This window comes from Megascapheus bottae, chromosome 20, assembly GCF_031878675.1.
Source record: "Megascapheus bottae isolate mThoBot1 chromosome 20, mThoBot2.hap1, whole genome shotgun sequence".
Lineage (NCBI taxonomy): Eukaryota > Metazoa > Chordata > Mammalia > Rodentia > Geomyidae > Megascapheus > Megascapheus bottae.
The window spans coordinates 41133696-41158707 of record NC_143528.1 but is presented as its reverse complement, the minus strand read 5'-3'; the positions used below and the strand labels follow the sequence as shown (position 1 = coordinate 41158707).

The following is a 25012-nucleotide window of genomic DNA, read 5'->3' as shown; positions in this document are numbered from 1 at the left end:
TTTGTTTTTGATATTTTGCGGCTTGTTGGTGATCTGCATGCTCACGGCAATTGGTTCTTCCAGCACAAACTCTTATTTTCAGGAAAGACAATAATCCATGTTTTTCCTGCTTCATGACTGAGTTGTCTGGCAGCTACATAGAAAAGAAACTCATGTCCGGAGTTGCTCTGTTTCCTGTTCGTGGGAGACAGGAAGAAACACAAGAGAAAATAAAGAAGTTGATGTGACCACAGTGTCCCTTGAGACTCAAGTTGACTGTCACATTGTGATTCAATGTGCTGCTATATGAATCTTCAGACCCTCACTGGTGACTTTTCACTGCGACCGATTGCACTTTGGGCCTTCCTTGTGCCCACTGGATTTATCCTGAGACCCAGACTCCTCTCTCCCACTCTGCGCCACACCCCTTCCCTCTCCCCCACCCCACCCCCGAGAGCAGAGGGTTTGATGTATTAAAGCAGAAGTTGCTATATCAAGTGAGTAACTGCGGAAGGCCAAAAATCAACCAGCTCCTCTCCATCTAGCCCCCACAAAACCATGGACTCACTGTTTCCCTGTACTTGTGTTGAACTTGCAGCCACGGCCTGGTGCCACCAGCAGTCCTAAGTTCCTTCCAGCTCTTTACCTAAGCTTTGTCATTTCCTAATGTCAAGCACCTAAATTCTCACTGCCATTTCTGACATCTTAACTAACTCTCTGCTCTAATCACACAGAAGAGACTATCTCAACTGTCCGTACTCATCAGAAGGGTCACCCTGGATTTGTCTGGTCCAGGACTTTTCAGATATGTGTTCATCTGTCATTTAGGTGTCTGTCAGTTGCTTTGGCTGTGCTGATCACTGTGCCAGTCTCAAGAGTTTCTGTGTAAAGGCAGATTGGCAAAGATCATTGAAGGTGAAAACCACTAGTCTATGTAAAATCCCTTCCTGGAACTAGGCGGCTGTGTGTATCCCTTCATCCATGGCACAGTCATCACAGGCATTAGAACAGAAGGGCCTGATATTCAACTTAGAAAGGAAGGACAACACACACCTGCCATCCAAGGCCCAGAAGTAATGAACAACAGCGCTTCTCTCAGCAGCCGCGGTGTTGGGCTGGTGTTGGGCTCGTCTGGCTTAGTAACGGTTTCTGCTTTGGTTTCATAGGAGTGGTGTTTTTGGTATTTACTTAAGCTACAGTGGAATTTGTTATACTTCGTTGTTTTCATTTTGATAAGAAAAGGACGTGCTGAGGTTATTTATAAAGCTCTTCGGGGTTGCCATGTGACTTCAGTGGTGAATGCTGGGTCATTCTGTCATTGCTTAGCATGACTGAGCAGTTCTGTCTTGGAATCTGAGACTAGCCCATTTGCATTTTGGGAACTGGAAAGGATTGGGTAAAATTACAAGTCATGTTAACCAAACCACAAATACCTGTATAATACGAGTGGAGCTGAGCTTTACCTGAGGCTCCTCACTGACTCGTGACCGCAACTTTTTCTGTTAGTCTCTATCAGCACATACTGAACCGGGATTCTTGTAGTTATTTTTAGTGTTTTCTGTTTCTTCTTTGTCACCAGGTGTTGAATTCCATTTCTTAATACGTTGTTAAGTCTGACAGGACCGTGCTTTGTGAACGGATGGAGTAGGGATGCCCAGGGCCTGGCTGTGCTACCAGCCCCCGGTACAGTGCACATGGCCGGTCCTGGAGCTGCATCACCGCGTCTGATGGGGGTGTGCCTTCCGGTAGAGAAGGGGGCTCTAAGTTTCCTATCAGGTCCTTCTGTGGTGGCGGCGGCTGTGTAGTGTGGTCTAGACCTTCCTGTGTAGAAGGTGTGGAGAAGCGGCTGTTCACCAGTGGTCCTCACTAAGGAAGGCCATGCCTCTGCTAAGTAAGTGTGTCTTTAAGAGCCTGTGGAATTGTAGAAAGCATCTCTTGATTTCATGAAATGTGCTGGCAGTACAGAGGAATGGCTTATTTTGGAACAAAGATTATTGCCCTGGAGCGCAGCCAGTTCAAGCTGGTTTCTCTGGAAGACTGGACCTCCTCTGGTTTTTGGCTCCCAAAGCACTCAGAAAATAAGTACCCACTTACTTGTCCTTAGAAATTATACCATTTGGATCTTTCTTTTTCTCTCTCTCCTGTGTTCAGGGTAACGTAGGCCTAGCTGTCCCAGGATCACTTCAGCACGTGATTACCTGCTGTGGGTGAGCAGTGGGTGACAGTGCGTAAGTTAGGCGAGATGAGCCAGAGCCCGCCCCTGGCTTCCTCCCGAGCTGCAGGGTGGAGATTCGCTCCACCTGGTGCCCAGGCACCCTGCGTTCAACCAGCCCTTCCCCGTGGTCTGCTGGGGAAGCGTCACAGGGGCTCTACCCTTGCTCTGACGTTAGGGACGCTTTCCCTGCAAGCACCATTGGTATATTCATGGCATCACGGAAGCACAGGCAGAGCTCTCAGCACAGGCCGACAGCCATAAGCAGCCCAAGTCTCTGTCAGGTCTGACTTTTAATGGCTTTGTGAGTGTTGGAAACAATATGTATGTATTTCTTCGTATGTAAAGAAACTTGTGGTTCTGCCCTAGAAGACCTCCCCCCACCGTTTTTGTGTTGTGTACCAAATATACGATTTTTGTTTGTTGATTAGAAAAATCATATCCCAAGAGAGTGGCTTAGCCAGAGCCCTGGCAAGAAGAAAAAGTAAAATAACTGACAAAATTTAAGACAGTTGTTCTCCCTGGCAATGTAGGACTCTCATGTGCCCCACCCTCTCAGCCCACAGGGGTTCAAACTTCCCCTGTCTGGAAGACACAAATAGTGTTCTGAAAGTCTGTTTTCTGTGGTCAGGGGAGTCTGGAGGCTGAGGCTGGTGGCTGTCCCCTCTTCCCTAAGCCTAACTGCCAGGCCGGCCAGGCCCCGGCTCACCTGGAGTGGCTGGCAGGGATGACAGGTGAGGCTGTTTCTCTCATTCTGGCTTGAGTCCTGTTCTGGCTGGTACCTGGCAGGCAGGGCCCAGGAGAAGCGCCCCACCCCCTAGTAGAGCGGGCACTCTTGAGTGGGTACAACTAGACAGGAAAACTTGTGCTGTGTAAAGTTGGGGTTTTCATGTTCTTCATAAGTTGGAAATACCATTTGTGGCACCCAGCTTGTTACCTGGAAGATGCTGCACTTCGTTGTGATGGATGCGCCCAGAGGGACCCATCTCAGCATTTATATGGCACTACTCCCTGCTTCATTTTTATCCCTGTACCACATTAATTCATGGGATAACTAAAGACATTAAATTTACCAATTTACGTACCATCATTCTACTGTAAGTACCTGAGGTTTTATTTTGTTAACATTTAGGAAAGGACAAACTCAGAGAACATGGATTTTATCCACAGGTTGTTTAAATCCCACTGGCATTTCTGTGTGGCCTGTTGTTTAGGACTGGTCCCCCCACTTCTCTCATTGGCACCTGCCCCGCATCTGAGATGAACCCCTTTCTAAAACGCCACATTTTATATTCTGGGCTAATTGTGTCAACTCATGGAGATGTGCACATACTGATAGCACAGTTATGATTTAAAAAATAATAATGATGAAAATGTTTTGTTGCTTAAATGATTCTAACTACTTATAAAGAACCAGGTAGAACCGGGTTTGGGGGTAGAGTGGTTTTCTAATAATTTCCTTAAACTAATCTTGATACGCTGAGCCTCCCTCCATCTCTCCCTTTCCCTCCCTTGTCCCTTCTCTCAACAGTGTGGCCTGGACAAAAAGAAAGAGGGGAAAACAGCAAAGAGACTTAACTGATCAAATGCCCTGCACACTGAGCTGGGATTGGAGGTCCTGTCTTTTGTGTGGAGCTGGGGGCCCTGGGCCTGGCATCTCCCATCCCCTCCGCAGTCTCCTCCTCCTGAGATGGAAGCCGTGTTTCCCTACCTTGCTGTCCTGAGTCACTTCCAGAGCCTTCCCGCCTTGTTCTTATTGCCTAGTGGACTTGGTGCACATTTGAGACCCAGCTCGCCCTGTCTGCTCTCCTGTGGGCCTTCTCTTCCTTCTGCGGGGTCAGGCTTTGCTTCTCCCAAAGGCTCCCGGCATGCTCTGGGAGAGACACCTCCCACAGAGGTTCTGGTACCTCGCTTGGGTTCTGTTTTTATTGGTGGTGGATTCTCACTAAAATGCCCACAAATGAGAGGATAATGTAGCTGTTGAATAAATAAACGCATCTGTTTGTAGTAAGAACCAAGTTGGTACTGAAAAGTGCATTCCACTTCTGACTCTTATATTTATTTCACTATCATGCCTACATTTCCTTAGGAAAAGAAATATTGTTCTTGCATGTTAAGTGTTAGCTTTAATTTATACAGAAGGAAGTACTTAAGATTAACCTCCCATAGATGGAGCTGAGCATGGAAATTACCAGAAAGGAGCCACAGACCCATTCCGGGTCATCTAGCATGAAGAGCTGAGGCTTCACATAGCAATCCTAGTTTAAAAAAATACAACATTTTTTTTTTAAAAAAGGGTAGGTGCCCTGAGTGTAAGAAATAAAGATACAGATTAAAATTAAACATAGGTATGCAGTTCAGTTTGATTAGCTTAGCTATGAACCTGTGATGGGTAGAAATACAGATTTTGTTTAGGAAGCTTGGATATGTAACAGAGATGATTTCTGAGTCTCTTAAACATTTTTGAACTAAATGTGGAAACATTGTTTTGATCATCCAACTGTGTGCATTCAAGTAATTGAAATTAGATGATGATGATGATGATGGTGGTGGTGGTGGTGGTGGTGGTGAAATGGTTTGTGAAACATTTTCCTCTTCAAGGCTCTAGACTCTAGGGTTTTAGAAAAAAAAAATGTCCTTTCCAAGTATTTGCCAATGCTGGAAACAAAGTCACAAGTCAAGAATGGATGCCTTTGAATCTGGGCCTGTACTCTGGCTTCCCACAGTTATTTATTTACTTCTTTGTTCTTTGTCATCCATCCATCCATTCATCCAACCATCCATCTATGAATTCATTTGTTCAATCATTCTAGGGGTCAAGTCCAGGGTCTTCTACCACTGAACCACACCCCGTTTCCAGATTTAGTTTTTGCCAGTCCTGGGGCTTGAACTCAGGGCTTGGGCTCTGTCCCTGAGCTTCTTTTACTCAAGGCTAGCACACTACCACTTGAGCCACAGAGCCACTCCCAGCTTTTTCTGTGTATGTGGTACTGAGGAATCCAGCCCAGGGCTTCATGCATACTAGGCCAGCACTGATTATTTTAATTAATAAAATCCTAAGTTAATTAAATAATTCTATAAGTTGGGGAGTTTGACCTCCATGCTTGCCCTTGCCAGCCGACATGTCCCCACTTGGTCTATGCCTCCAGATCTGGTGGCTCTGGCTTATCAGGGGACATGACAGGTCCATATCTTCTTATTAGTTGAGATGGGATCTCGGTAACTTTTTTCCCCAAGCTGACCTCGAACAAAGATCTCTGCTTCCCAAGGAGATGACGTTCCATGTGTATAATATCCCTCTCTTACACTTAGAAACCAGGCTGATGTTGAAGTATTTTACTTCACAGAGATAGCCACTCAGATTGGTAGCCACAGCAAGCGTTCTCCCTCCCAGGGGCTTAGCGCCCTCCACGGCACACTGTGGAGTGTGGGGCTGCATGCTGCTCTGTCCCTGCCCTAGCAGTGTGGATGGTCTGTGCACAGCCTCATGTGTCCTTCATTGCCTCTCTTACAGGTGCTGTGGTCTTTGGAGCTGGGTCACTGGATTTCTGAGGAACCTTTCGAACTTTCAACCCACTTCCCTGCAGCTCCTGTAAGTTGCTGTCATTGTGACAGTCAGTGCAACTTGGTATTCTCGGAAAATTCTTAGAAGCATAGCTCAGCTTAGTACATAAAGGGCGCTCATACTGAAACTAAGAACACATGTGAGCTGAAGAACTTTTACCAACTTATTTGTGTAAATACTCTGAAAAGTAGTGAAAATGAAATGAGAACTTAGATTCTCAGAAAGGAAAGATGCTTTTATTTTAAGTGGAAGCTTCACTGGTAGAGACAAACGTTGTGCCTTGATTACGGTGTGGTCGTCATACTTCGTTTTTCCTAAATGCCACTTGAATGTTACTGACTTGTAAGAATTAAATGGAGAAGTGACAAGTTCTGAATTTTTAAGGTGGAGGACTGCTGAAGTGTAAGTAGGCTGCTTTAGTTAGAAGCAGGATTGTATGGAGGCTGGCTTCTGTTTTTCAAGAATGTTGACTCCTTTGAGAGAGTTTGTTCTATTGAAAGGTAGGTGAGTGAAAGCTAAGTGGAGATGTCTGCTGTGGATCTTGTGTAGTTGTGAAGTTGCTGCAGGCAGGGCCGGCCTCGTGCTCCCACTGCAGCTAACCTGGTTGTTGCTTTGTTTCTGTTTTCATTTTTAAGGTTACTGTTGTGACTTCCTTTCAACCCTGTAAATTATTTTTTAAGAAAAGAAATAAAAAGTCCTCCCAGGGAGAATGTTTGTTTGAAATACTGAGTCAGGAATTGAATGTAAAGTGAAAACACAGATTCCGCTCATTCTTGTCCTCAGAGATTATGGATAACCCTGAATAATGAGCAATTCCATAGCTCGGCTGCTCTCCGAAATGCACATCTCCTGCCTGCACAAGGATTTGGTGTCAATTCGGCATGTCCTTCTCGGTTTTCCCACCTCAGGGGGAGTCATTCCCTCGCTGGAGGTCTAACCCTGTGGCCTTTGGTCTGTGAAGCTTTCTAACTATCACGTGTGTGTTTTAACTTGATATAATCAATTTTTCAAGCTTTCTTAAGCATTGTAGGAGTCTAAGAACCCACTGAGTCCATAGACTGACTGTGATGCTGAGACTGGGGCCAGCGGGGATGAACTGAATCAGCACAGGAAAACAGGACAGGCTGAGAGGAAGGCGGTCATGCAGGAAGTCCAGCAGTGGACCTGAGTCCAAACTTCCTATCCAGGGACTCAAATTCCTTACACAGATGTTGATAGGATAAAGTGCACTAAACTTCAAAAGGAGTTAAAACAGTAGGAGCTAGATTTGCAGTCGCAAGCATTTAGCTATGTTCTCAAATACTGCTGTAAACATCTGAGTACACTGTGAAGAGCTGGCTTTGTCTTGCATTCTAAAGCCTTTCATTTGCTGATGAACTTCAGAATATTACTAAAGCGAATTATTTTTCTCCTTAATGAATTGAGAGGCAAGTCTTGAGAAGTAGAGCCTTGTAAGTGGCTTAGATAGAATGATTTTTGTCAGCATAAACTAAACGTTAGCATAGTTTTCTAAAGTACATCTTACTAGAAAGGAAAGTAGACCACTGTGTGAAATTAAATGCATAATCTTTCCATTAAATATCAAATGTTTCCTTGTCATGAGGCACAGTTGTGTCATAACCGAATTACAAAAATTATAAATATTATCATAAAAGTTAAACATCATAAACATAATAAGTTATATTTAATTACTAAAAATGCCTTCATAGTTCACATCCAGGCCAAACAAATGGTAAATCATCCCGGAAACACCCCTCCCTAGTGATTTCAGAACACCTAGGAATTGTCACCTTATGAATTTGCAATATGTGTTCTTTGAGCATTAAATTAAAACTAAGCCGTCATCAGATAATGTAAATATACTGTTTTCAAAATGAACATTTGAAGCACCTAAGAGGAATATAAAATGCATTGGTTTTTCAAAAAATATTAAAATACAATAACCAGTTCCTGGGAAATCCCTGAAAAAAAAATATATATATACATATTTGTGCGAGTGTGTGTGTGTGTGTGTGTGTGTGTGTGTGTGTGTATTATGGCTTACAGACTGTGGTATTCCTTTCCATTGAGCTAGCGAGGCGAGTTTAGGACCAGGGCTATGTGCAGTCGGCAGACAGGGCCCGAGGAGCGTGGCTCTGGGACCCTGTCCAGCTCTGGCATTCTGCTTTCCAGTTATCCATGACAGCTCGCCTGTAATGTGTTTGGAGGTGGTATGGACACACAGGCTGCGGTTGTTGGAGTGACGTTTGGCCTTGAATTCCCCTCTTGGAGACCCGGTGCTTCCTCGCGTTCCTTGAACGAAGCAGACCTAAGGGTCGTGGGCTGTCCCGGCACACAGAGAAGGCACACGCCATGCGTGATCAGTGCTGGGAGTCAAACGGTTCTCACCGGCCGACTCTCAGAAGTCGGCCGGTCGAATCATCATGGTTGTAGCCTTGAGTGAGTAGCCTGACCCCCTCCAGTAATACCACTTGATGCCATTGAACTTGTTGGTGTTCTGCCTCTGGGGGAAGTACATTCCGTTCAGGTTCGAAGGCCCACACGCATCAAACCACCAACCTGCAGGGGCAAGACAGCAGAGCAATCAGGACCCGGCTGAGGCCCCTCCCACCTCAGCGCTGGAGCCCACACCCCTGCCCACGAGTGCCCGCTGTGCCCGCTGCACCCCGTGTCCTCGGGGCTCCAGGGTGGCAAGTTTTCCCCCAAGCCCTCTAGCTCCCACCACGGTGCCCTGGGTAGAGGCCCGTCGTGCCCAGCCTCCTGCATGCCTGGAAAAGGGAGCCCAGCTCTCCTCGGGCCAGCATCACGTTCCGGTCCAGCTGCACAGTGGGCTGCACAGTTCCGGACTGCTGGAGGGGCCAGCAACTTTGTTTTGGTTGAAATAGAACCCAAATGTCAGACGCTCAGCTTGCAAAAGAAACGTAAGCTTGAAAAAGAACAGAAGAGCTAGAGTGGTCAATGATAGATCATGGCAGCAGAGGGTGCCCTGCCCAGCAGTGTGGGCAAGGATACCTCTGCACACACACACACACACACACACACACACAGCGCTGCTAGGATTTGCCAGAAAAGCTGAGTACCGCTCTCAAGCCTTGTATGGGCGGAACTAAGAGAACTTCAGTCTAGAGGTGGCCTCAGGGCAGGATGGTGTTCACACAGCAGCTTCTGTGACTGTGCGCGCGCTCGCGTGTGTGTGTGTGGGGGGGTGTTTGTGTGTGTGCACGCGCACGTGTGTATGTGTGTGGGTGTGTGTGTGTCTGTGTGTGTGTGTGTCTGTGTTTTCAGGTACTAGGGCTCGAATCTGGGTGCTGTTTCTTATATCACTCAATCCAGACCAGTGCGTGCGCTACCGTTTGACCTACTCCTGTGCTTTCAACTTCATGGCAGTTTACTGGAGATGAGAGTCATGATGCCTGAGCCAGGTGGCTCACGCCTGTCATCCTAGCTACTCAGAAGGCTGAGATCTGAGGATCAAGGTTCAAAGCCAGCTGAGACACAAAAGGAGACTCTTATCTCCAATTAACCTCTAGAAAATGGGAAGTGGGGCTTGGCTCAAGGGTAGGGTGGTAGCCTTGAGCTGAAGAGCTCAGGGACAACACCCAGGCCCAGGGGTAGGGTGGTAGCCTTAAGCTGAAGGGCCCCATGACCCACCAAAAAAAAAAAGAGAGAGAGACACACACACACACACACACACACACACACACACACACACACACACACACACACACACGAACTTGCCCGTCTGGACTGGCTTCAAACGACAATCCTCAGATCTCTGCCTCCTGCATAGCTGAGATGACTGGCGTGAGCCACCAGTCCCTGTTTAATATTGCATTTCTTAACTGAAGAAGCAGGCACGGCTGCTCTTTGGTGATCTCAGCCCTCAGAGGCTGAGGCAGGAGTATCTCTTGGGCACCATAGGGAGACCCTGTCCTCTCGGCGGTGTTTGTGCACAGCTGTGTGTGTGTGTGTGTTTTAGCCTGTGAGTATTTCTCAGCCCATCTCTCGTCTACAGACTTGCAGGACGGCCTCTGGGCCAGCAGATGGTAGGCGGGGCCTCTTTGGACGCCCAGCTCTTCGCTTTCTCTCTCCACCTCCACAATGGCTTCCCTCAGTTCCCTCTCCACCCCTGAATCTTGATGTGGGTAAAGACACACATTGTGTCCTTGCATGAGACCTCCAGCCTCCCCTCTGCAGAGGCCTGGCTGGCGTGAGTGTGGCAGGCGAAGGGGGGGCCCACCTACACTCCCTCCCCCAGGCCCCCCCCATCCTTGACTTGGAAGGGTGATGGAGGTGTGCTGGGGACATGACCGCTTTTTGTATCAATCAGTATAATGATGTTGTGTCCTGGAAATAACCGTGGCTAGAGGAGAAGGCCAGTCACGGGTGAGCATTCCTGCCTCCAGAGCCACGGCGTCGCTCCAAACCCTGACAACCACTGGAGGCCACGGAATTCTCCTAACTAAACCCTCTGCTCGACTCCTGCAGGCTCCAACTGCAGTGCAATGCCGTAGCGCTTAGATCTCTTTCTCCCCTGGCAGCACCTCGTATTTGTAACGTCTGTTGCCGGCAGCTCATACGTGTGCGTTTCTGGAATCCGTTTTACTAACATGCTTTGTGCTAACCCTGCCAGTTTCTGCTGGTGGAGTCCTTGTTGATGCGTTCAGCCTTTAGTGTAATGAAAACCTGACTGGACCCTGGGTGCTGGTGGCTCACACCTGTAAACCTAGCGACTCAGTGGGCAGAGATCGGAGGATTGCGATTCAGAGCCAGCCCTGCAGACAAATCTAAGAGACTCCTATCTCCAGCAAAAAATCCAAAAGTGGAGATATGGCTCAAGTGGGAGAATACCATCCTTTTCAGGGGAAAAAAAAAAAAAAGCCAACTATGAGTGTGAGGCCTGAGTTCAAGGCCTGACTTGACACCCTTTGTCAGACGTTTCTAATGTCAGTCACTACTTCTCATCACTCAGTTTCTAAACTTGCGCATCTAGGAAGGATTCTTTCTTAACAGTTGGCTCCTATCATTGGACTCTTAGATGTTTCTGAACACCAGTCCAGCTCTCTAAGCAACAGCCTCGCAGACCTTTGTGAATGAGGTCGGTTTCCCCTTCATGGGTAGAGCAATCTGACAGAAAGTGGGAGGCAAGATCCCCTTGTTTAAAACTGGTATCACTCATTTTAATCCTAGGTGTGTGCTAACTGACAGTGGTTCGTATTTATAAATACTTGTTATGTGTTCATGAAATCTTCATGCAAAATAGACATCTAGAAGTTCCTTGTTCACACATTGAATTATTAATTGGAAAGGAGGCAGAACAGAATAATTCCATCCTTTTCGCCCCTGGGACTCAGCAAACCCCATATCAATAACATCTCCAGTGTGTGCGGGCTGTGTGTGGGGAGTTTGCCCGTGGACAGCCGGGAGTCCTGCTCTTACTTCTAAGCTGGGCCGAGTGAGGAACCAGTTTACCTGGACCAAGCCCACGTGTCTGTCTCTGAAACGCTGGGCCTGTCAGCCATCCATGTGAGGCTGGCATAAGCCTGTATGCCTCGAAACCACCCTTGGCCAGCACAAATAGGGAGCGAGCACGACCTACCTCCCGTGAGCATCTGGGAGCACTTGCAGATACATTTGTCATTGTCCGCGTCCTTTGTGCTGAAGTCATTTCCTGGTTGGCTTATGCTGCTTATTTTGCCCGCAGTGCCTGTGAGTCCTTTGAGATGAATCCTGTAAGCAAGCAAAGGAAAAAATAAAAGCTGTAATTGGCTTGGGCTGCTTGTGGACCGTAGTGGAAAAATTTTCCTGGTGAAGAATTCCATTCTACCCAAGTGCTGGCCTGTGTGCTCAGTGGCTACGCTGAACAAAATATTTTGCACTGGTATAAACAGGAACCGACTTATCATCAAATCCTTCAGCACAGAGGGATGTTTTCATACGCGCTCTAACACATATCGCTTACACAAATATCAGCAGGGACTACAATTTATTTTCCCGCTGCTTTCCGATAAACAGAAGAGGTGACTGCCGCATAAAGGGGCTCCCCAGGACCCCAAAGTAAAGGAGGCCCACAGGCCTGCACAGCCTCAGATTCCATTGTTTTCCCCGGAGGGTGGGGTGGGGCGGAGAGACAGCAGACAATGGTCCTGGAGTTTGGGATAGAAGTCTATGAAACTGTGTAGAAAACATTCCTCTGGCACCAGTTCTATATACCAGTGTCATGAATCATTCAACTTTAGGAAAGAAAGAAATGTCCTACTAAGACACTACTAGATAATGTCACACACTTTCAAAATACAGCTGAAGTGTGACTCCTTTCAGCCACACTCTCGGTACCACAAGGAGAAGCCAAAGAAAAGGCAGAGAATGCATGGTTTTCAAATAAATTCTCACAGATCTACAGGCATCGGCGGGAAGACAGGGCAGGAGGGGTCAAGCTGGCATTCATGTGGCAGGGAGGGCTGCGGGAATGTGCTGTCTCTGGGTTGGCACACAGCATCTGACCCTCAGAGCCTGGGGTCACATCCAGCGGCACCAGAGCTCACAGCCCCGAGCCAGCATTGCAGAGCAAACTCCTGCAGTGGTGGCATGAGTGTCCTGTCCTGTCATCCCCCAGTTTATACTGGCATGCCACATTCCAGCACTGTCCCTGGGAAGAGGGGCAGTCCCGGGCTGCAGGCCCTGATGCGTGTGAGTGTTCATGCTCTCTCTGTACACCTGCTGCGTGGTGGCAGCTCCGAGGTTCTCCCGGCGGGGCATTCTGAAGCTTTCAGCCCAGCCCCTTCACGTCCTGCTCGGCTGACAAGGGTGCACCCCCGCCGCCCCGTGGCTCTTGTGTCCTGTGAAGGGTTAGTTCTGGTGGCATTGATCAAATGTTCCCAAGGCAAGCAAACTAAGGAAGAATGCCATTTAAGTAGTTAGTCCACATGCAGAAGCTTATACATCCCTCAGTAGTCCACTAGCTTAGCAAGCCTCCTTATAAAATTAGATTTTACTGAGCATGGCCTCTTCCTTAAAATTACTTCCAGTTGGCATGCGTTGATTTTGTATGGTCATGGGGTAAAATGGCAATGTGGACTATTTAACAATGAAATCTGCGTTTGTATTAAACTGCCAGAATGTTTGTGGAAAACAATTTTTAAGAGTTGGTCCAGTTTTATTAAAAGAATATAGTGCTTCGATTCATTTATCCTTGTCTTATAACAAGTTTTCAGTTATCCATCAACTAGGAATAATATTCCCCTAAAGAATATTCTTCAGGGGAAATGAAAGTAGATGCTGAACCCAGTCAGCATTCTGGGCATTCATAGTTGTCTCTGCCGTTTCAGTACATCACACTGGCATCATGTGTTATCAGGGTGGTATTTTTTTTGCCAGTCCCAGGGCTTGAACTCAGGGCCTGAGCAAGGTCCTTGGGCTTTCTCAAGGCTAGAGCTCTAACCACTTGAGCCACAGCACCACTTTTGGCTTTTTGTATGCATATGGTACTGAGGACTTGAACCCAGGACTTTGTACGTGCTAGGCGAGCACTCTACCACTACATCATGCTCCCAGCCGCCAAGTAAATTAACACTGAAGCCACCAGTGGGGTAAGGAGGTATGGCAGTACTGGGGTTTGAACTCGGGGCCCCATGCTTGCTAGGGTGCACATTCTGAAGCCGCTGGCGTGTGCTTTTTAAATGACATGTCCAAAAAGTGATTGCACTTCTAAAGGAAATACCTGCTAAACACCACCTCAGTTTAAAGTATTTTTATAAAATGTCAGCATGCAAGGGTAATGACCCATTTTGTAAAATCTTCTTATACAAACAATCTAATCCTTAATTTTGTGTTTCTTTTTAATTTTTTTCGATTTCTCTATTGTAGATTCCTAATCACTGCCAGTTGAGAAAATATTTAGCTTGGAGTTAATGCAGCAAGGACTCCTTGTGTCTTAGATCTGTTGAAGTCCAAGCTCTCTGAGTCAGGGGGCCTGTGCAGAGACCCCCCTCCCCTCCCCACTCACCTCCCTGCTGTCTCCATGATGAGCAGTGATAGCTGTGCTTCACTGACATTTTAAAAACCAGAGCTTTTCAAAGCAGGCCTCTGAGTCTTCATCACTGCTTCCGAAGTTGGTTCTCCTGGCATCCTTTGGTGTTCGGGCCCCTGGGCTCCTGCTGGCTTCCTGTGCTGGCCACCCTGACATGCCCCCAAGATGCCAGGCCAGGGCCAGAGGCAGGCACAAATGAACTGGAGATTGCCTGCCATGACCACTGAGGCATTCCTGTGAGCCTCACTTACTGGCCTGCCCACAGAATAAGGGTTTTACCACGACCCGTGGCCCCTAAACACCCCAAGTCTAGATGCTTGGGCTCCTGTGGTGCTGACAGGGTAATAGTTGTGCTGCCACTGGCCTAGTCTCCTGGCCAGTCCTGTCTCCTGGCCAGCTGCCCTTGAGCCCACCTGTGGAAGTGCAGTCCATGTGGTAACACTGGTGGGACATTCAGGCTTGTTGTCCCCTAAGATGCTGCTGTGGTTCGGCTGTGCTCTCTGGTCCCCAGAGCAGAGGGCTGACCGCCACCCGGCCCAGCTTGGCTATTTTTTAACTTGGCAGCTCATCCTGACTGAACAGAAGGGTTTTGTGTATTTTACCTTCCAAAAGTAGATACCCTTTGGAGAAAATAGTAAGCCACAGGAATCTGTCAGCTGTGACGTCCCCAAGAAGCGTGAAGCAGGGACAGGCGACATTCACTTGCTCTACCCCAGCCATGGACACCGACCACGTGTTTGCATGCAGGATCTAGTCTTTGAGGGTGTGGCACAGAAAATAAGCTAAAAACCATCTTCAGGAAGTTGTCTTTGTATCATGTGAACTAAAGTCAGAATTTTATAACTCAAGAAAGTCAGCAAGGCAGCAGTGACTCAGAACAAGGCCATTTAAAGTCATCTGTGTCTGGATGATGGTTGAATGGCTACGGATGGCTTTGCGCTCTGGGAAAACCCCCAGAAGTCCTGCTGGGGCCTGCGATCACGAGTGACGTACCTGTAGTTGAGGTCCTCGCTGGACAGATAGAAGTGCTCGTAGAGCGCGTATGCCTCGTTCCCCTCCCAGTCCCTCAGGCTGATCTTCAGCATGTAACGCTGCTCATTGGTCAGCCGTGAGACGAGCTCGTTCCCCAGCCAGTGCTCTCCTGAAGGGCTGCCAAACCCCTGCAATCAAGTGGTGAGATTCCCTTACTTCACCTCCTGTTTCCTAATGTGTCTAGCATCAGTTTAGCAGTGGACTGGAATGATGGCAGAAATCAGTTCCTGTGTACACTTTCCCAGGAAAGTGTGTGTGTGTGTGTGTGTGTGTGTGTGTGTCAAACTTCTGGCCAGCCTGGCTTCCCACTGAGAGGTTCAGAGCTCAGCCTCTTGAGTAGCTAGAATTACAGGAACCAGTGCTTAGATTTGGTCTTTCTTTAAAGTGCTTCTATTAAATTGGGACCTGAGAAATAGTTTAGGGACTAGGGCTTGAACTCAGGGCCTTGACACTATCCCTTAGCTTTTTCCACCAGGGTTGGTGTTTAACCACTTAAGCCACAGCTCCACTTCCAGCTTTTTGGTGGCTCACTGGATGGAGTTAAGGTTCTCATGGACTTTCTTAACCAGGCTAACCTCAAACTGTGATTCTCAGATCTCAGCCTCCTGAGTAGCGAGGATTACAGGTGTAACCCACCAGCATTTGGCTCAGGAAAGAAATTTTAACAAGGTTGAGTTTGAGAAACTATGCTGTTCTAGAAGAAAATGAGTATTAAATGACTAGAACTGGCTAGGGACCTCTAGCAGAGAAAGAAGTGTGGCAGTTACATTTTAAAGTGTGAGGCCCGAGGCCCTGGACACTGTAGGCTGGGTTTGGACACACAGTTTTAGTCACCTAGACTAGAACATTCTTTACTGGAGACTGAAACACCAGCTGTAAAGAAGTTTCCTAAAACTTTTCAAAAGTCATTAGCAAACTTGGGATTTGGGATTAGGGTTCTGAACATATTAATGTTTTCCCAATGGGACTGATTTCTTGGGAGATGGCCTGAATGCATCCATACCGCTTTGTACTCTTTCCACGTCCTCTGGAAGTCCACGGTGCCGTCCTGCCGCTGCTGGATGACAGTCCACCCACCTCCGCCCGTCTCCATGTCGCAGTAGGCCTGCAGGGAGGGGTGCAATGAGCCCCAGAGGTGCCATCCCTCTGCGACAACACTCAGAGTAAAGCTTGCCTTTGTTTTTAAACAATAGGTTGAGAATATTTGAAATGATAATCAAAATTACATAGGGATAGACACAGATATGCTGATGAAAATGCAAATTTCTGGTCACCATCTGTTCCAGGGTAAATATCCCAGTGTCATTGCTGACCCAAGATGGAGAGTTTGGAAAGATCCATTGAAAATGAGCCAGGGTAGCAGAGGGACCCCCTAACCGGGGTTCTCAGGCCTGGTGCACCCCTAACCACCAGCCCCATCACAGTCTCATACCACGGGGTCATCAGGCTTCCTCAGTATACAACAAGTAACTGGGTGATTCTGTCCACCCAAGGCACAGGGCCAGACCAGGGAGCGGGGCCACGTGACTCACACTGGGCTGGGAGACTCTCCTGGGGCACCAGTTCAGGCTTCTCTGGGCTTCTCTTACGGTCTATGGTATTTTTCTCCCCAGTTCTTTATTTCTGTTTTTTGAACAGATTCAGTGGGTTTCAACGTTGTCCAGACACAGAATTCTTTCTTGGCCTAAGAGCATACGTGCTTATTTTCAACTTAACTGTTGTTTTATTATGAAGCTTAAGACCTCTAAAAAGATTCCGTAAACAAGGTTTTCAATAATGAGATTATAGTAGGACAGAAAATACTTTGCCAGAAAGAAAGAGACATTCCCTAGAGCATACAAGGTAGGGAATGGTACCATGTTGGAAATGAAGCCTAACTACCCGTCCTCTGTTATGTTCCATGGTCTTTGAGAGAGTGAGGTAGACTCTTCTGGGCAGGGCCAGTTTACTGTGGGAACTGGTCTCGGCTATGAGTTACGATCCTAGGACAGGAGTGACAAGGGGGCCAGGGGATAAGGGCACAGTCCTAAGCAACAGGAAAGCAAGGGAGCCAGGCTGGCCTCTCAAGTCTGGTGCTGGTGGCACTAGAATCCCTCCTCCTCGGGGACTTTCCCCTCAGGATTCCTGTCTCTCCCCATGAAGATCCAGCTCAGATCCCCTGCCCCAGTGGCCGTAGGGCTTGGACGAGAGAGACAGTTGCGTTTTAATGAGAACATCATCTCTCTGGTTTCAACATAAACTTGACGTGCTGAAGGAAAGCCTTCACTCTGAGTCAGCTGGCGTTGGTGTTTGCTTCCCTGAGTGTCATTCTCATGGTCGTACCCCTCACTCTTTTCCCAGCCCCATGCACAGTATTTTGCATATGTTTTCTCCAATTTTGCAACAACTCGGCTGTGATAGCAGTGATCTGAATTTTTGACAGATGACATGATTTAATTAGAACTGATTCATTGTATCAGTCATTCACTTGTTAAATAGTGGGTAGGCCTTGACTAAGGTCTCTTGAGTTCCTGTGTAATATTTTTTTCCACTGTTTCATGCCGGGGAAGGGGGAGGGAACAGAGAAACCTGACCCTCTGTTAATAGGCCAAAAGCCCCTCAGCCCGGCTCCAGGTTGAAGTCAGTACATGAGTAACAGTGCTTCCTGTGCGCCTGTGCTCCACAAAGCGGTCAGTGCTGCTCCAGTCCACCTGTGGGTTTCAAGATCTGCAGAGTAAACTCATGGAATGAGGCTTCCTGAGTCTGCAAGAAAGTTACCTCTGCAGTGTCCCAGACAGTGGCTCTGGCTGCACCCACCAGAGCCAAGCCACCATTCATGAGGAAGGTGATGATTACTGAATGATATCTAAAGGCCTGCTCTCTCTTGTTTAGTGGACAAGTTTATCTTGTTCTGAGAGGCAGAGGCAGGAGTGGGATTTCAAGAATCACAGCCCATAGCAGCGTTGACTCTACTAGAGACCATGACAAGGCTAATTAGAACCTTTTCTTAATACTCCATCCAGAATTTTACTTAAAAAGTACAACAGATGATTTATAAAACCAAAGAATTACGGTTCATTGGTTTATAAAACTTGCAGAGAGAGATAGCGTTCAAATAGTTTTCCACATAGCCAGGAGATATTAGGTGAAAGATGATGAAGTCGATTGTATCCGGATCAGAAAGACAGACGTTCTCGGTGGGTGCCCGAGATCTGGCCGTGCCTGCCTCAGGGACCTGACATCTCGCTATAAAGCTTAGTGCTCTGCAACAAGCAATTCCTGATTTCAGGGTCCAGCTTCGTTCAACTCAAATGCTTTCTCTAAGTGGCTGAGTTGCAAACAAACACTGAAGAGTCAAGTGTCCTAAGAAATTGAAGGGCAGGGGCTGGGAATGTGGCATAGTGGCAGACTACTTGCCTAGCATTCATGAGGCTCTGGGTTTGATTCCTTTGTATTACATAAATAAAAAGATAAAAATGTAAATTTTTAAAAAGGAAATTGAGGTCAGGAATCTTAGGCTTCTGATTAGCAAAAGCATAGTCTCCTGCTTCTCAAGAATGCCCTCTAGTAAATGTATTTGATAGAAAACCTTAGTTAATTTTTCAAATAAAGTTTCCGTACTTAGGCCTTTTGTTAAGAAAAAAAAAAAATCTGTCCCAAAGAAACAGTGAGCAGTCTGTTGTGGAACTGGGTGACACAGGGTGGAAGTGTATTCCAGGCCCGGAAAGCAGATGTCCCGGGGTCTGGGGGGGAGAGGGCACCCCAGTGGCCAAGGCCTGCCCTTGGTACGGGGTCTTCATTGTCACAGTGGGGCTGTGTTCCCCATTAGCAACCTGAAGGATCGGAGCCACGCATGGCTACAGCCGGAATGCGAGCGCTGGCCCATCTAGATCTGCCCAGCGCTCACGCGGGGGCCCAGCAAGCCTCAAGCCCAGGAGGAAATTCAGAGGTAACCTAATCTAGACCATTTAGTTTAGAGCAAAAGGCATTAAAAAAAAGTTGAGGTTTTGAAAGATTATTGTTCCCTGCTGTGTAAATGAAGTTATTTTCACTGCAAAGGTTTAAAGGAACATAAATCCTAATGCTTCCAACCATGAACCCGAGAGTCACAGGATCCCAGAATAGCAAATCTTTCCATCTTTCTGCAGAGCGCGTCGGGGAGGGGAGGGGTGACAGGGCACTGAGCCGGGTGAGCGGCACTCCTAGGACCAGGGGCATCCACACAGGCCTGCACCCCTGCCTGCCCCGTGTGCCAAGGGACACACGGAGGGCCAAACAACAACATGCGAAACTCAGGCAGCCAAGGGGACTGGAAGGCAGAGCCCGGGGCTTATCGCTTCTCAACTGTAGCAGACTGTTCTGTGCTTTTCCTCCTCCCGTGGCGCTGCTTCTAGGCCGCCGGGGACATTAGCTGATTTTCAAGGTTGATTTAAAGCAGCATGAGTGAATTAGAATGATTTCTTTGGAAGAAATGATCTTAAATAGCACAGTACTTATCTCTTAATTCAAAATCAAAGTATATGTTACCATGTCCAATTCCACATCTTTAAACCCTTAAGTGTTTGTGATTTTCTTGTGATACCCTGTTAAATGCTGAAGCTAATACTGAATTCAAGAAGATTCTACTTGCAGGAGAGTGTGCCGTTTCCACACTGACAGCTTCCAGAGGGTTTAGTTTAGGTTCTAGATGGAGTTGCTTTGGCATTTAAGTGTAGCCATGTTTGCAGACAGTGTGGGGGGCTGTCCAGAGGGAACGTGACCCTTCACACTGCGCCTCATGCAGTGCTGTTGTACCTCAGCAAACCTCCAGGAGAGGCTCACAGAACTGCTTCCAGGGCCCAGGGTGATTAACACACAGAGCTCCCAAAGCAGCTTCCAGAGACACCTCCTAGGGAGGCCGACTGTCAGCAGCTGAGCTGTATGGAAACCTGCCTGCTGGACAACCCAGCGCAGAGTGGTGCCCCATGCCGTAATCCTAAATACTCCGGAGGCTGAGATCTGATGATCAATGTTCAAAGCCAGCCTGGGTAAGAATGTCCGTCCATGGCACTCTTATTTCCAGTTAACCAGCAGAAAAACAGAGCGGAGCTGTGGCTCACGTGATAGTGCCACAGCCTTGCTAGAAAAAGCTAAGGAAGAGCCCCAGACCCTACAGTTAGCCTACATTTAGAGAGGTGGGGGCGGGGCATTAGTCTCATGGGACTGTCCCCCCAGTGGCACAGTGACAGCTGACCTACTCTGGGTGGCTCCAGGCCCCTGGTGGAAGGTCACAGCTTCCCTGACAGAATGACACTGAGATGCCTTTGGCCTGGGCAGTGTGCTGCCATCTCCACTGAGGGCGCGGAGCGGTGGTGAGAAAGCCGCTGGCACTCTGGTATCCAAGGGCAGAGGCTCCATCTGCAGAGGGCAATCCGCCATCCACACAGCTCACAGGCAGAGAGGAAAGCCAAAGGCGTTTGCAGAAGTCTCTGACAGAGCATTGGATGTAGGGTTATTTTGTTGGTGGTGGTACTGTCACTGGGTACCCAGCCTGGCCTTGGACTCCTGGGCTGGAGCAATCAACCAATCTCTGTTTGTTTAAAAAAAAAAAAAGCAAAAACTGATGGTCTTTTAAACCTGGACTGCCTAGTATATGTCTGGCTTCCTAACATTCCATTGGATGAGAAGGCAAATGTTTGCAAATCACTTGTGTATACTTGTAGCTGCTGCTTCAGGGCCGTGGAGCTGGGAGGGCTGAGGAGAGCTTTGCCCCTCTGAAATGACCGGCTTGTTGCTGGGCGTGGGGCATGCAGTCTTACCTTTACTTCCTCCGTGGAGTTGGGGAAGGTCAGTGTGTAGACGCCGCTGGTGGTGAGACCTGATTTGAAAACTTCAGCACAGTCTCTGAAGGTGGTTTGTTCCTCTTTCACAGAAAAGGGGTTCTTGGCTGCATGTGAAAACAGAAAGGCATGTAAGTGAAGCTCAGAGCTCCTCGAAGCTGGAGGCGATCTTGGTCCCGCCACTGTCTGATGGCTACCTTTCCTTTTTTGTGACTGTGGGGGAAATAAGATCTTAACCGAAAAGAGAGCAAAGCGAATTGGAAAACATACCCTGCAAACTGGCAAGCCACAGCCGCCCTGCACCGTGTCAGGCCTGCGGTCGCTCTGCTGTTTGCGGACATGGGCACATAGGCACGTAGTGGTGCCTCTGTGGAAACGGAGGCCACTGAGTCACCGGAGGGGAATGTGTGGGAGCGTGCTCGTGCTCTGGGCGTGGACATGGGGCTCGCAGTCGTCTGTGTCCAGAAGTGCCATTGAGAGGAGACTGACGGATAGACTATTCTAAAACAGTAGTGAAGAAGGCAAAATATATTCAAGGACCTGGCGGCAAACAGGCCTCCTTAGAGACCATGTTTATGCCGGTCGCTGGAAGCCTCCTCTCAGTTTCGGGGTGGGGTGGGGGTGCTTATTAAAAGAGCGGATCCGTGAAGACCCAACTCCCCACTCTAGTTGAATAGCTTGCCAGCCCTGCTCCTCTGAGCCAGGCGTGTGTGCGCCGGCCCGTGTGCTGGCTGGCGTGTGTGTGAGCAGGTGGGGAGGTGGCGGGAGGCGCACTCACAGTTGGAGGCCGCGACCATGACCATGAGGGTTCCGACCTTCTCCATCAGCTCCTGCTGCTGCCTCTGGAGGGCGGAGTTGTTGGCGGTGGCGGTGAGCAGCTGCCTCTCCAGCTCCTCAATGGCCGAGTGCTGCCTGGACACCAGCACCTGCAGCTGCTCCTTCTCCTCCCTCATGGACTGCAGCTGCACGCTGTGCTGGCCCTCCATGGCTAGCACCTTCTTCTCTAGAACACTGACCGGAAAAGCTCGGGTGAGGGCTTGTCAGGGACCCCTGACCCCCGCCCTCGTCCAGAGGGAACCCCTTTCGGAGGAGTCAGGCATGGGCGGCTGAGTGCCCCTTCCCCTGGGAGGTGAGACGTCGGCGGGGGGGGGACTGCCCCACGCAGTCCCCAGCACATCTTACTCCCGTCTGTCCCATAAACGATGTATCGAGGCATTCCTGAGGTGTTTTTCGTTTTGTGTTGTTTTGGATTAAGAGACAAAATCATTATCAACTGTAAATGCTGGAAATCCAGAAATAGTAAAGATCTCCACATTGTCCAGCAGAAATGACAAAACTCTCCAAGTCACCACTGAAGGAGAAATACTGTCATCGCTGAACGGTCAGTACCGGTGAGGAGGTACCACCTGAGAGCATATGTAGACCACGTGAACGCCTTGGCACCAGGGTTGCCAAGACAGGGCAGTGGAAGGAGCACGGGGCTGGCAGTTGCTCCATGAACCGCCAGCTGGGTCGCCTCGGCCACCTCCCTACCCCTAAAGGATCCCAGGCGCAGTTTCAATAAGGGAATGTCTGTCCAGTCAAATAAACCCATCTTAAGAGGTGTTAGGTGGGGTGACCGCTGGGGCCCCTGCCCAGTCAATCACTCTGTGCAAATATGACACCCTTTTCCTCCCAAGGCCATGCTGGCACGGCAGTATGACGACACGCAGAGGGCTGTTACACAGGGATCTCAACTCTAACCTTCACATAAAGCGGGAACTTGCATAAAGGAAGACGCACTGCATCGCACTATTCATTCCAGGCTGGCTCTGAGGCCGGCGTCTCCAGGGGTTTCAAGGACAGATCCCTGTGCAGCCACATTGCCTGGTGTCGAGGGAATCCTGTTTGAGCACCGCAGTGCTTGAGATGGGGCCCACTCTCAAATGAATTGCAGCTAGCATTTTTTAATCACATGAAGTGAAATGGACGCTCTAAGCAGATGCAATCCATGCAGAGTAAATTTGCCATGAGGATGTTGCATATTGTAATGAAAACCACAGCCAATATCGGTAAGTGCAGAAAGAAAGCAAGTGGAGCATCACTTGCCTTCAGTAATCTGACACTTTATTCACTGTCGTCGTGTGTGTGTGTGCATGCACAGACATACAGGAGCCTTGGGGCTTGAACCTGGCCCACACACTATCCCTGAGCGCTTGTGCTCAAGGCTAGCACTCGTCCAAGTGGAGCCACAGCTTCACTCTGGCCTGAGGGTGGTTAGTTGGAGATAATTGGCCTCCTGGCCCAGGCTGACTTTGAACTGAAATCATTAGGTCTAGCCACTAGTGCCTGGCTCTTCTTTGATTGTTTTGTTTGCTGACTGTCGCCTTGACAGTCAGGCTTAGGTACAGCTCAGTTTTCCATTCGCATAGTTGGAGTGATGCACTATGGGCAGAAATACCAGGAATTGGAGTGGTCTTGTTAGGGTGTGGGTGTGGTGCACGCCTCCACAGCTCTGTGTGGGAACCGTGGACGGGGTGGGAGGGGGGTCGGTGAGTAGGAGCCTCTGAGCTCTCACCAGGCTGAGTTAGGGGGGAGCGTACCCCTCCCTATCGCTCTGTCTCTAGCTCTTGCTGCTGTGGTCCCATGTGCACCTAGACCCTCACCACAGGCAGAGCCAGTGGGCCCCAATCTCGTGGCCTGCCCCAGCTCTTCCACTTTACGCTTCTTGCTGCATCTCTGCAGAGGGGAGGGTGTGTACCGAATCCTGTTTCAAGGCCAGAGCAACCGACTGTACACACAGCCCGTAAATTAGCCAGCGAGGTTTAAAAGAAAACGCTGGAAGCCCACACAGACGGACTCCTTCGGCTGGAAATCTGAGGCACAGTTGTGAAAGAAATGTGGACCCTTGTGGGGATTTTGGCTTTGCTTAAAGCTGTTTTCTAAACACAGCAGCTATACTTTGGATAGCTGTTGACAATGATTGGAAATAGGTTTTGGCAAATGTGAAGCACCCTTCACATATCTTTGTGAAGAAGGTTTTGCAAAAAAAAAAACCTAGGCTAGTCAAAATTTAAGGCAGGAAATATTCATGGAAATATCTAAAATTCTAAAGCTTCCTATTTACTTTGTAAAGTTACTGGCAAAAAAGAGAGTATTCGTGCCTAAGAAAAGCAGTGATTTCTGTGACTTCAGGTATTAATCTTCCCTCGGCATGGCCGTGGCTGCATGGGGTTTCATGGTGGCGGGGGTGTACGAGCCTGAGCGTCCCTGGGGCAGAGAGAGCCACGCAGGAGCAGGGCGCCCGTGGCAGCCACCGGCAGCTGGAGGCGCCCTGTGTACCCGGCACGTGAAGCGACAGGTCTGTTGCATGTGTTTGACAAGGTACTTTTACAGAGGAAAGGCCACGATATTTAAATATAACATGGCATAAAACTAGATGTGAATTCCTGGAAAAATCCATCACTGATCCATATAAGTCAGACGAGATGGTAAATGCAAAGGACTTTAGTTTAAAAAATTGCAAAGGCAGGGGCCGGGAGCTTGGCCTAGTGGTTAAAGTGCTTGCCTAACATGCATGAAGACCCGGGTTCGATTCCTCGGAACCACATACATAGAAAAAAGTTGGACGTGGTGCTGAGGCTCAAGTGGTAGAGCTCTAGCCTTGAGAAAGTCCAAGGACAGTGCTCAGGCCTTGAGTTCAAGCCCAGGACTGGTAAAAAAAAAAAAATTGGAGGGAAAAGTGCATGATACAAAACAAGTCCCTGCATTCTTTTTTTCTTGTTATTATCTAGACATTATGGTAGACATCTATTTACATGGCACTTTGTGTGACCTAGAGATGGTTTATGCCGACAGGAATGTGTATGGAAGCTATGTACAAGTTTTGTGCCACTTGATGTGAGGGACTTGCTCCTCTGTGGACTTGGGTATGAGAAGGGTTGTGGAGCCAATTCCCTTCCCAGGCTAAGGAAGGATACTTGACTTTATCACCAGGGTATGGTCATTGGTATTGTTATCTGATTTTGAAACCGACAAGGAGAGACAGTTTTCAGTATTAGGGTATGTTCAACAAACTGAGCACATCCCACACTCCAAGGGACGTTAATGCTCATGGCAAGCAAAAAACAACCGCAAGCTCCCCGCATCCTGGCTTACTACAACATGAAATTAGTGTCCTCTGCGATTGGCGTCAAATTTTTATTTCCTACTGTGCAGAAGAGAAATCTGAAACATGGAAGAAAAATATTTGGGTAAGGAAAATGTGTTTGCTTTTCAAACCGTTAAATCAGTAATAAGTTGGACTTGGTGCCCAGGGAGCAGAAAGAATTATCTTCCATTTAGTTCTGTATTGACAGTGAAGGGTTATGGGAATGTTTCTTACCATTTCTGGTTAAGACTAAAGCAGTGTTTAAAAG

At 48.3% G+C, this 25012-nt stretch overlaps 2 protein-coding genes across 2 annotated transcripts in view; one reads left to right on the top strand and one right to left on the bottom strand.

The window, feature by feature from the left end:
* Nucleotides 1–25012, top strand: part of Mcph1 (microcephalin 1) — a 153775-nt gene that overhangs the window by 58819 nt on the left and 69944 nt on the right. Inside the window, exon 12 of the mRNA XM_090353739.1 lies at nt 5706–5783. Within this exon, the coding sequence (XP_090209865.1) occupies nt 5706–5783 (78 nt within the window). The remainder of the gene's footprint in view (nt 1–5705; nt 5784–25012) is intronic.
* Angpt2 (angiopoietin 2) overlaps nt 4227–25012 on the bottom strand; it is a 48484-nt gene continuing 27698 nt past the window's right edge. Inside the window, exons 4-9 of the mRNA XM_090353703.1 lie at nt 21394–21626; nt 20595–20722; nt 15821–15922; nt 14779–14945; nt 11356–11486; nt 4227–8315 (exon numbers count right to left, since the gene is read on the bottom strand). Coding sequence (XP_090209829.1) covers nt 8155–8315; nt 11356–11486; nt 14779–14945; nt 15821–15922; nt 20595–20722; nt 21394–21626 — 922 coding nt within the window. The 3' untranslated portion in view covers nt 4227–8154. The remainder of the gene's footprint in view (nt 8316–11355; nt 11487–14778; nt 14946–15820; nt 15923–20594; nt 20723–21393; nt 21627–25012) is intronic.